This window comes from Lycorma delicatula, chromosome 6 (genome assembly GCF_047948215.1).
Source record: "Lycorma delicatula isolate Av1 chromosome 6, ASM4794821v1, whole genome shotgun sequence".
NCBI classification, from domain to species: domain Eukaryota; kingdom Metazoa; phylum Arthropoda; class Insecta; order Hemiptera; family Fulgoridae; genus Lycorma; species Lycorma delicatula.
Genome location: NC_134460.1, coordinates 71,337,745 through 71,350,593, shown reverse-complemented (window position 1 = coordinate 71,350,593; position 12,849 = coordinate 71,337,745). Strand labels below are relative to the sequence as shown.

Genomic DNA, 12,849 nt, shown 5'->3' with positions numbered 1-12,849 from the left:
TGGGCTGTTACCATTTTTAGAGTTAAAAAGTATTTTTTCATCTAATATTTAAGTTATGCTTTATAGAATCACCACTCTTATCACTTTGAAATGGCTTATTTAAAAAAAATTTAAACTTGGTGAATTTGTAATCTTGAATCAAATTTAGAATTTTATTAAACACTTGCCAGGGTTGCTATCTCCTGATATAATTGGTCGTCGTTTTGTTGGTTCACTTTTATTTTGCTAATAATTTAATATAATTACAGTATAATCTTATTAAAATTTTTAATAATTTTTGGCTAAAATATCTTTTATACACCCAACAGGTTTTTTCATTATTGGTATTTTGTTTTAATGGTTTTTTTTTGTGTGAAATCTTGTTTTCCACTTTTATTTATCATATTTTTGTTGTTTTAACACAAGAAAAGATTAGTTGTAAAATATATTATTTGTCATGTTATTATTTTTTCATTTCAATATAAAAATTTCCTTTTTCTTTTTAAAATAATTTATTTTGCAGTTTGTATTTTTTGATAAAATAATAAAAAAGAGAAACAAATGTAATTTATAACTGCTTTTGTTCAGCTGTTATTTTTTTAGACATTTGTCGGAAGAATTGTTATTAAATGATGAGGTAATTATAAAATTCTGAAGGAACTATTGGTATCCTGTAGAAAAATGATTGTGATGGAAAAAATTAAATGGATTTAAAGCCACAATATGAATGTTTGTAATAAAATATTCTCTTAGACTCAGTGGAATTAAAAAAAGAAAGTATAAAAAGATTAAATATGTTTTAGAGTAACAAAATGCCAGTAAAGAATTGATCACCCTCTGGACTACGATTTTTAAAAATTTATGTAAAACCTGTTCTTACTCATTTTTTTTATTTTTACCTTTTCTAGTATGATGAAAGAGAGTTATATCTATTTGAAACATTTGTGAATTGATCTGTAATTTTTACATTATGTAATTACTGCTAATTGTGTAATATTTTACAGGTATTGTTGCCAACAACAGAAATTCAAACAATTCATGATGTGAGAGCTGGAAGAAATAAAAATGCTGTTCATTTCTTTACAACAAAAGATTTTAATAAAGATGTGAGGGACAAATTATGGGAAAGAATAAAAGTAGTTTGTAATCAGCCATACGATTTACATATTAGGTATGGGCTTTCATGCTTTGTAGTCAAATCTATCAAGGACGAAAGTGATAATAATAGTCAAACAATAGTTCAAGTCAAAAAAGAGGAAGAAAAACATGGCTTATCTGGTAAATCTATATTTCTCTATCACTATATATGTATATGTAGTAGCATACACTCTCATATTTTAGTTGTTTATATATTCTCTCTGTTTCACAACAGAAAGGGATTCATTAATTTAATGCTTTATACTGGGTGAGAAAAACTTAAAACTGAATTGCTACAGACTAAATAAAATTGCAGCATTTAATGTTTTATGGTTGAAATAAAATATTTAAACTGTAAATTAAATTAAATTCTTTATTTACATTATTAGAAGTATATATATTTACTAAATTTAGCCAAAAAATGAGTATCATGTGCAGTGATACACTTTTGTGCTTGAGTGATTGTATTGTGAGTCACCCGATGCAAAAACATTGTTGTCAGTGCTGTTGAGTTTTTCTTGAATATTCATCTTCAGTTCATTGACAGTGTGGAAATTTGATTCATAACTTTATCCATCAAAGAACACCAAAAGAAAAAATTGCAACTAAGCAAATCTGGAGAATACGGAGCCCACCACCCTCTATCGACAGTTTATTCTTCTGTAAAAGTCACTTGAATGCATGCTAGTGAATCGTTTGATGTGTAACACATTGCTTTGTTTTATTGAAAGAAGCAGTATGCTTTTTCACAATCTGTTAATTGAACATAGAATTCTTAAAAAATCGTATGGAACACTTCTGTACTGACAGTACAGTAAAAAAATATTGGTTCTGCCATGATTACCAGAAACAGCACATCATAAGAGTATGACGATTTTCTTATTGTGGACGCTCAAACATCTGGGGAGGATTTTCAGATATGTGTTGTGTGAATTAATGCAATACAATATACAGTTTTTTGAGAAGCCAGTAGCAATAATTAAGTTGTTTCAGTTTGTTTTTTTTTAGTTCTACAGTAGTTAAATGATTTCAAATTTAAATCACAAAGAATCTTACAGCTTGAACTGGAGTTATTTGAGTGCCAACTTCAACACTGCTAGTGTTGCTGCAACTATTAGCTTTGATATGATATTTTATTCTTTGTTGTGATAACTTATAGATTTTTTCAGACCAGCAGAAATTCTTTGAATACCAGCTATGGTCTCTGGAATTCTAATGAAATGTCGCAATCCTATTTCATTGTGTTTGAAATTGATCTTATTAAATGTCATTTTTTTAACCAAATCAAATCACTCTGTTGGGATTTAGAAATTTTCCAGTGAATATTTGATGCATTTCTTGAAACGATCCAGAATACACATTAACTTCTACTATAGCAACCCTTTCTTCGTTTGAATAAGGCATTTTAGAAAACACACCTGCAAAGTTTGAAACTATACTGCACTGAAGCATGAACAGTTTACAACTGTCAACAGTAGATGATAGTAACATACACAACTAGTGCCAATACTGGCACTGTTTGTGGCAGTAACTGTAGCAGTGTTAAAGATGACACTGAGATGACTGCAGTTCGAGCCAGCTCAGTTCACTTTTAAGTTGCTTATCTATTTCATTCTTTTATAGCTTATGATGTTTGTTTATGGTTTTTTTTCTGAGGTTAATAATATATGTTTGTTATTCAGCCAGTCCCTGTTGTGAAGATTAAGAAAAATTGTCACTTTTAGAGCAAGTACATCAGCTACATATCAGATTTGGCATACTGGTGTCCAATAGTTGTTTGGTTCAGTGAAAAAAGGATTGAGTATTACTTTCTGTAATAAACCTATCGCAGAATGATGGTTCTTGGAGTAGGTGGGCTATTTCCAGGAATTACTTTTGACTTGCATCAAGTTGTGTACAAATGTTAAGGTTACACCATCTAACCTACATACAATTATATAAAGATGATTTTTTTGCTTGGGGAGAATCTCATTGAATCTCTTGAATGAGCTGAAAAATTCCTTCAATGTTTTTAAAAGATTACTTCTTAAGAAGTACAGGCTATGAAAGAAATTTGGAATCAGAATCTGTTTATTAATTTATGTCCACTGAGTTCATTTGTCAGAATTAACACGTACTAACAATGCATTTGAAAATGTTTTCTGTAAAATTTTTAGGGTTATAAAAATGATCTTCTAATCTGATTTACATAAAGACTGTTTATTTTGCCAATTATGACTTAAAAGAATATTCTTTCTCGTGTCATTTCTTTTTTGCAGTTCAATGTAGTTATCAAAAATATTGGTATTAAAGTTATACTGGACATAGTTACTTTATTTTTGTTATTTCAAATTACTGTTTTATAATAAATTAAATTTTGAATTTGTATGTGTACTGCTATTTAAATGTTATGTTTTAGCTATTTTAAGTTTCTAATATAAAACTTCCTTATTATTATGGAGTGGCATAAGAAAAACTGAACCCAAAGCAAGTGAAGAACAAATGAATTGTAAGGTTTCATTTACACAAGTAAATGAAAGACAAAAACCTATTTACATGGGTTCCTCTGTCTCTACAGGTACTCCTGGAAATGTTGAGAGCCATGGTCCAGGCACAATTTGGCTTGATGAATTACATTCATTTGACTTGCTGTAACTTGTCCTGTTGGATGTAATGGTGTTGGTAATGGTGTTGCATATATTCTGTTGCAGTGCATCAAGAGTTTGTGGATTGTTCTGGTAAATCTTACCCTTCAGTTTCCCCACAAATAAAAATCACAACTGGATAGATTAGGCTACCTTGGAGGGCATAAATCCTTTAAGACAGTTCTGTCACGTTTGAAAACTGATTGCACTGCTTCTAAGGAAGCATGTGCTGTCATGCTATCCTGCTGGTAATCTGTAATGTCATTTGTTTGGTGTCAGTTGCTCTACAAAGGGCTAGAAGATGTTGGCAATGCGCTGAGTTCACTGTGTGTCTGAAGAAAATGAGTCCAATGATTCTTGTCCTGACACAGCGTACCACACTCCATTCTTTATATTATGCAGTAGTAGCTCAAATATTTGTTGTGGGTTTTCAACAGACCAAGATGATGAATTTTGTGATAAATATAGCCACTGAGGTGGAACCTCGCCTTGTTTGTTATGAAGTAGAGGTTTCCATTGAGCAAACTACTTTCACTTTCCTGCAGTAGCATGTGCAATACTGTATCACATTTATCAAGGTCTGCTACATTTATCAAGGTTTAACTGTTGTTAAGGTTCTTGTTGGCATGTTGTTTGCTGGTGATTATCTTCCTTCTACACCTCGATGCTTTTCACAGGTGGTTATTGATGCTTCTTATCAAGCACAGATCAAGTTTGTTCATACTTCTTTTGAGCTCATATATGAATGACTTGCCAGGTGAATCACTGTTGAACTCTGCATGGAATTTTTCTTGCACTCTTTTGATCAATCTGCCCTAAGTGTAATATTCCTTGACGATGAATATTCTGGCATCCTTTGTCATTGGCATATTTGTGTGCATGTACTGGTAATTGGCTTTATCTCAACTGTGTTTCTTCATAGCTACAGGTTGTGTTTCTCTCTTCTGCATTTTCTCCCTCTCACCATTCAAGATCAGTGTGCGTCACAGCTCACTGTGTAGCATTTGAAATATTACTGCTGTTGCTATTTCAAATACACTAACGCTTTCTGGTTTCTCCTATCCCATTTCTGGTTCAGTTTATCTTCGACCAGTTATTAGATGAAACCAACATATAATAATAAGTTCTTTTTTTTTGTGATTACTTAATTGATGTTTTCTCTAAATTCATTCACCTTATTTTTTTGGTTCACAGATGATGAAAAACAAAAGCTTAAGGAATGGAAATATGATGTACTACAGCGACTTACACCTGGTATTTTTTTTATCTGTTTCAATTATGTTGAAATATTTTGTAGTTTATTATAGATTTTAATGGAAAGTGTCTGACAATATTAAGAATTGATGTTACTTTTGTTTGTGATTATTTGTGTGGAGTAATTTCCTGGTCCTGTTAAATGCAAGAACTCCTCTTTAGAAGAAGGTTGCTATTTATATGTATAATGTTTCATTTTGGTTAAATTAATGTATTAGCTTACGTAATTAAAGTTGCAGATGTTATTAAAAAGGTGACATTAGAACCCATTAGTGAAGGTTAAGAAATAGGTTATTAATATGAATGGTGGTGGTATGAACAATGATTTCTACAAGGGCGATAGCAATGATTTATAAATATATGAATCAAGCTTATTATAATTTTTATTTTATACTTTAAGTAACATTTCAGCCATTTTAGTTCAATCTATCTAATGTGTTAACCATGTTTGTCCATTTTCATATTTTAAAAGAATAATTTAATGCCCTGATCTGGTAAATTTAAGGAATAGAAAGAGGATTTACTACAGTAACTTGGTCTTTTAATGTGGTATTTTTATCAGTTCAAACTATCTTTAAAATATTTTATAATTTATTTTAGAGTATGTAAGTGACACTTGCTTTTATCAGCTGAATCAATAAATTCTGTAGGTCTGACCTAAATTTTGCCTGATCTGTAATGATCTTTGCATTCTACTCATTATATACTTTCTGCAGTTGTTAGTTTCTGCATAACAATGTGACCCAAAATATTAGAATTACCTGCAGGCAGGGGTTGTGTTATGCTATTAGTAACATTGGATTCTTTTTTTTTTTAACATGACATACATCATTTTTGTAATTAAAAATATTTATCTATACTTGTTTTGTGATATGTTTGCATAGTGATGTAAAATGATTTCTTTAATTAGTACTTAAAGTTTTTAATTTAAAACTTTGCAGATGTAAAAAGTATTTTTGCAAAGTATATAATGTAAGTGGATGGTACATCTTGATATTTAAATCTGAATAAATTAAGTACAAAATTGTGGTGGGATAGTATATAATGTCTACTCTGGTTGTTCATCAGTGTTAATAGTCAAAGTAACTATTAGCTGTTGGATTTTATATGACTAAAATACAACAGCTGCAAAGAAAATTGTGGTTTAAAGTATCTTCTTTAGTCAGAACAACTGTCTCTCTTAAAACAATTACTTTAAAAATAATACTTCTAGATTGTAAGCATGATGCTTACAATTGCAACCTTAAAATAAAGTTTAAATACATTAAGAAGCTAAATAGGTTGCGTTAATGCAAGTGTGTTCAGCTACTTATTAAAAATTAATGCACATTATTAGATAATGGTGATTTCAATAATGAAATACGGAGGCTATTCGCAAAGTAACTTCTGATTCGTTATTAAAAAAACACCAATTGATAAAAAAACAACTTATTTACGAATTTTCGAGGAGAAGTGGTGTGCCCCCACTGCATTGATTGAACCTTTGTTTCCACATTAACAAATTTACCTGGCCTGTTGTGATGTGGCCAAGGTATTCATCCTTCTCATATAGTAATAGTGAAGGAAGGTTAGTGCTGACCCATCCTCTTTTTTGTGTGTTTGTCCGAAAGATGCTTAGGCCCTCAGCAAGAAAAAAATTTGTAGAAGCCTAATCTATTCATGATTTGTGAGGAAAAAATTTGGATATGAATTTATCCAAATAAATTTTATTTTTTAATCATCATGAATTGATGATTTTCTCAAATTTTCACGTTAACACTTGCAAAAAGTTCATCTATGACAATTGCGGGTCGACCACTTCTTTCATTGACATGAATGTTTGTTCGACCTTCCCGAAGCATACAGCATCATTGTCTTATCACATTATCACTCATGTTCTGCACAAAGTCATGATGAATTTCAGCAGTTGAGAAGTTTTTTTGCGCTAGGGAAATGAATGATGGTAGCGCTTCACAGGTGGTGGGATTTTCAATGACAGCAGCCATTTTGAATGAGTTTTACCAGAAAAACAAGTGAGTAATATTTCCAGTAACATTCCACTGAACCAGACTATTCAACTTTGCAAAGGTAGATTTGCTACCCCTATTCCTTTGCTCAACACTAAGGACTGGAAGTTAAATTCCAAATAGCTCTCGTAATTTCATTAACATACATAATAACCAAGTTTGGAGCTGTGTGAATTGGTGGATGAATGTCGTGTAAAAATTGGTGTTTGATTTGCAATGTGCTATTTTATAAAACATTGCTGAACATTTTAAAAAAAGAATTCTGTAAATAACATGTTTACCAAGATGTTATATCTGAATTTATTCCTCTTATTGCAAATGAAACCATGCATAATGATTGGAACCTGTAAACTAAGATAAAGAATCTTTGTTTTCAGGTTTAATCTCACAGTCAAATTTTTTTCTCTAGAGATTTTTAAAATATAAAATAAAATAAAAAAAATTACAGGAGCTGCATTAGGAAACACACGGAAAACATTTTTTAATTTATAATACCTTAATAATTAGTTTTGTCATTGTTTCTTATTCAGTTTTGGTGTTTGTGTGAAATGATTTTCTCTTATTGGTAATTTTGCAAGTAATTGATGTTACAGTCATGGTTATTTAAAAAAATTAAATTGAATTAATTTTCATGATTTTTGTTTTTTTATATATCAACCAAATTCCAAATTTTTCATGTCAAAATTTACATGTTTTTGGATAAAAGTCTGAGTTGCTACTAAGAGGTCAGTAGAATAAAGAAAAACAAAAAAAAAGAAATTTTTAATTTATAATCAGTTGATGAATATTCATCTCTTCCGTTATATTTATGTGACATTAGTTCTAAGTATTGTTAGTTATTTATATTCAGCTTTAAAAAAATGCATTTTCAGATACCTCTGCCTCCTCTTCACAGAAGCAGAGATTAGATCAGAATAATATTTCTCCTCATAAAAAGAAAAATCTTCATGATAATCCTGCTGAAGCAAGTTATTCAAATAAAGTAAAAAAAGAAAGCGAAGAAAATAATATTTCTCATGAAAAAAAAGATATAAAGAATATTTTGAAAAAAAAAGTTAAATCAACACCATCTAAAAAAGATTTTTCTAAGATTTTTGATGGTGTTAAATTTTCTATGAGTGGCTATGAGAATCCATTGAGAAGCGTCTTGAGGAGTAAAGCTTTGGAAATGGGTGCAAAATATTCGAATGATTGGGATTCTTCATGTACTCATCTAATGTATGTATTTTATTATATTTTTTCTTTATCTTTAAAATGTTAATTCTGCAACCCGTTGTCAGTTTAGAAATTTTATTTTTATCTTAATTGTTTTGTATTCTAGTATTATACTGATATTCTAATCATATCAAAGAAAAATCTGATGAAATAGATGTTTAAAATTTTTAGAAAATGCTTATTGCTCATGTGTAACAGTTCAGTTCAGACCATAGTTTGTGTTTTTTAGTTCTTATGACATCACTTAGTTATTTCTTGTATTGTGCATTTTTTATATTAATTTTAAGTGGTATTCATAGTCAATAAATTATGTTTTTTCCTGCTTGCTACTGATAGCTGTGATCATTAGTCTATAATAAATGCCAATACTGTGCTGGGTAACTGCACTTAGTAATCTTAAACATTGGTGTAGGAACAGATTTTTAAATGTCTTGCCATTGTCATTTTATATTCCTTGTTAATTTCAGCTGCTGTGAAACCAACAGGTTGTGGGGGGTATGATTAAATACCCCCCAGTATTTAATTTAATATTTAGTATTTAATTTATATACTATAAATTAAATGAAAGAGAAACATTCAAAATTTCTTACTTGTTCAATAAATTTCAATGTGTGCTCCCTTAGATGCCCTGCAGGTCAAGACGATATTCAGTCTCTTGCTATACATGGCAGAGAACAACTTGCGTGATGTAAGAAACAACTTCAGTGATCCTTTCTTTTAAATGGTTCATATTTCGTACTTGAATGGAATACTCTTTTGTTTTTGCATAACCCCAAAAATAGAAGGGGCCAGGCAATCCACTCTTCTTGTCTTACCTGTTGTTGAAGAAAACTTTAGTTAAGAAAATCCTTCACAATTGCGACAAAATGTGAAGGAGCTCTGTCTAACTGGAAATTTGAATTCTGCAGTATTTAGTTTGCTGCAAACCACTCCAATATATTCAGGAAAATGTTCCCTGTTATTGTTTTTCAACAAAAAAGGGGCCAATAACTCTGTCTCGTTTAATAGCACACTACTTATTCACTGTCATGCTGATGTTCAATAACAGCATGTGGACGTTCAGTATCCCATATACAAACATTATGCTGATGTACTCGTCCAGAAACTTGAAACAATGCTTCTTCATTGAACTTGTTTGAAAAATCATCATCCTTCTCTAATCTGTCCAGAATGTCTTCAGCAAAATCAAATCGTTTCATTTTGTGCTGTGGGTAAAATTGTTGTAACACTTGAATTTTATATGCAGAGAAACATAACTGTGTTTTTAACATATTATGAACAGTTGTTTTAGGAATCCTAACTGTGTAGAACACTTCTGCATGGATTTCTTTGGGCTATACAAGAAACTTGTTCACACTGCTTCAATCATTTCATCAGACACTGAAGGCCATCTCCTGGACGTGTTTGCTTCAGTAGGCTGCCTGATTCTTTGAGTAGTTTATCTTATTGCCAAATGTTATTTTCACAGGTGGGGGTCTTCATTGTATACATGACAGTATTCGTGTCTAACTTACTCAAACAGCAAGCCACAACATGCACTAGCATGTTGGAATTTTCCTCTGCACTACAGACATGATGTCTAATGTGCACATGCTGCTTGCGTGTAGTGGAAACACTGTGTGCATGCACTAGCTTTCATACACATAAACATGGAGTGTTTCTCTTTCATTTAATGACTAGTTCATCTCTATACAATGCTTTTTTCCAAAGCTGTTACCATTTAAACGCCACTATTATTTTATGGATACTATGTGTGTGTGTGTGTGTGTGTGTGTGTGTGTGTGTGTGTGTGTGTGTGTGTGTGTGTGTGTGTGTGTGTGTGTGTGTGTGTGTGTGTGTGTGTGTGTGTGTGTGTGTGTGTATATATATATATATATATATATATATATATATATATATATATATACACACATACATGACTATATATACACATTATTAATATGTATGTAGCGTGTTTTAAAGTAAGGTTCACTGTTTATGTATGCAATGTAAACAGATGGTGCTTACGTGGCTCAGTTATTTCAGTCAATAGTCAGTTGTTAGTAGCAATAGTTTAGTCACTTTGTTCTTATTTATATTCCTCCAATTATTATGAGTGCTAAAATTCATGATCCTGCCAAGTGTGTAGTGCAAGGAATAATTTAATTTTTGATGCAGTTGAAATTCACCGGCAGATTAGTGATGTTTATGGGTCAAATAACAAAAAGTAAAGACAAAGTAAGATAGTTAAACAGTTCTTTCAAGAAGGGCAAATGAATGTTCATGATTAATATAGCAGACGGCCACCAGTGATAGCGGGTGATTTGATTGAAAAAGTTGATGAAAAATTCAAGAAAATCAAGTGCTTCACCTGTCAAAATTTTCTTTGATGTTTCATAAGGCTTTTGATTAATGAAGTTTTAAATGAAAAATTGGGCTATAAAAGATTATGTGCCAGATGGGTACTGAAGATTTTAACTGACACACACACAAGGAAAATCATTTTGCTACAGTGCATAAATTTTCAGGGTGTTTTGAAAATGAAGGTGATGAATTGTAATCTTATTGTTACTGAAGATGAAACCTAGATTTCTAGGTTTCATTGAGATAAACCAGCAGTCACTGCACTGGTGGTATTCATCATCTCCTAGACTAAAGAAGTTCTAACCAGAACATTTGGTAAAGAAGCTTATGGCTGCTGTTTTGTCAGAAAAAAAGGGTGTCTTGCTTGTCAAATTCAGTGATCTTGGAATTACTGTAAATGCTGGTATGTATTGCAAACATTTAAAAAATTTTAGAAGAGCTATAAAAAAATAAACGATATGGATTGTTATCCTAGGATTCTGTTTTTTAGATGGCAAGTCAGACATTGAGGCAGTTGGAAAAATTTCTTTGGAAAATCTTCAGTCGTCCATCCCTATAGCCCTGAATTAAGTCCCAGTGATTATTTTTTTCTTTACCCTAAATAGTGACTTGCATCACAAAGGTTTCACAATGAAAACGAATTGAGAAGTGGCATTACTGCTTGGTTTATATTAACTGGTGGCAAATTTTCTTGAAGAGGGAATGAAGAAGCTAGTGAAACGCTTTGAAAAATGTGTTGAAGTTGAGGACAGCTATGTAGAAAATTAGTAAATAGATGTAGATTTTGAATGAAAGTAATAAAGTTTGTTCTTAGTTTCCAGCTTTATTTTTATTTCAAATGGGACTTTACTTTAAAAATATTCATGCATTTTTTGAACAATTTTCTTTAAATTTTATTATTTGACAAACTGTTTGTTAACTAATACAAACTTTCCGTAAATTTTTGTTTTGGGATAACATGTAATTTCAACCTAAAACTATATATATTGAAATGTATAAAATAATTAAAAATCATTAAATTCATTGTACTTGTTTACAAGAAAATGTTTGACCAAAAAAGGTAGAGTTTACATAAGAAATAAAAGTGGTTTGTGATTATATAATTTAATCTATATGTTTGAAGTGAATTGTTACAGGTTAAAAGTAATGCAATTAAAAAGATTTTAATGTAACAACATGATTTTTGTAGTTGTACAGATTTTAAAGTTTTTCAGATATTAACTAAACTGTGATTAGCTATCCTGAAATAACTGTATTATATGACTAAACACTGACCAATCAAACATATAATTGCTTATATTTGACGATTATTCATTTATATCATTATTTTCTATTAGAATCACTCAAGTTGTTTATAATTTTTGGTACTTACGTATTAGCCTGTCAACCATAACCATAATGATCCCGTAACTGTGAAAATACTTAAAAGTTACAGTAGCATTAACATATTTTACATATTAAAAATTAATATAAGTATTATTGCTTATAATTATAGATGTAGATTAACCAAATATAGCCTATGCTTGCTTTGCTCCCTAACCTCGACTAATTAACAGTAATATTTTGATTATTTAAATAATAAATAATTGTAATAATTACTGAATTTATTATTTAAATACTACTCAAAACATTATTGTGTTAATTAGTAAAGGTTAGCAAACGAAGCGAGCATAGGTTAAGTTTGGTTAAATTATATTTATAAAATAAATGCTTATATTGGGTGATATTAACAATAACCCAAAAGTTTACAATTTATTGATTGACAGACTAATATGTAAGTATCTAATCTTTTTGAAGTTAGTTAGAATTTTTGTTTCCTATCTAGCAGATTTTGAATAGTAGTAGTGGGCATGCGCTTTACAGTCGGAGGGATTTTTTTGACAGCAGCCACTTCGAACTATAGTTTTACAGAACAAACAAGCAAGTGATACTTTCAATAACACTACTAGAACCACACTGAACTGGGCTATTCAACTGTGTAAAAATAGAATTGTTACCCCCTCCAATCCTTCGCACAATACTGAAGACTGGAAGTTAATTTTTGAATAGCTCTCTTATCTACATCTGTTTTGTAATATGTTGTGAAAATCAAAATTAAATGATGACCAAAGTTATATATTGAAAAAAAATTTGATTGGGGTGTACGCATATTGATAAATTAGTGGAGCAGGAAATTAGACAAAGAGTGAGCACACAACAGTTTTCGGTTTTTGATACGTTTTCTAAAGAAGACCTCCACTGTATGCTCAAGCTTAGCAACTAATACAATAAGATTGGTAGATTACATTTAC

General features: G+C 30.6%; 1 protein-coding gene across 5 annotated transcripts in view; it reads left to right on the top strand.

Annotated features, from left to right (window-relative positions):
* LOC142327131 (anoctamin-4-like) overlaps positions 1–12,849 on the top strand; it is a 206,218-nt gene that overhangs the window by 159,832 nt on the left and 33,537 nt on the right. For all 5 annotated transcript variants that reach the window (XM_075370026.1, XM_075370029.1, XM_075370027.1 and 2 more), the window contains exons 3-5: positions 984–1,257; positions 4,935–4,994; positions 7,873–8,218. In XM_075370026.1, coding sequence (XP_075226141.1) covers positions 984–1,257; positions 4,935–4,994; positions 7,873–8,218 — 680 coding nt within the window. The remainder of the gene's footprint in view (positions 1–983; positions 1,258–4,934; positions 4,995–7,872; positions 8,219–12,849) is intronic.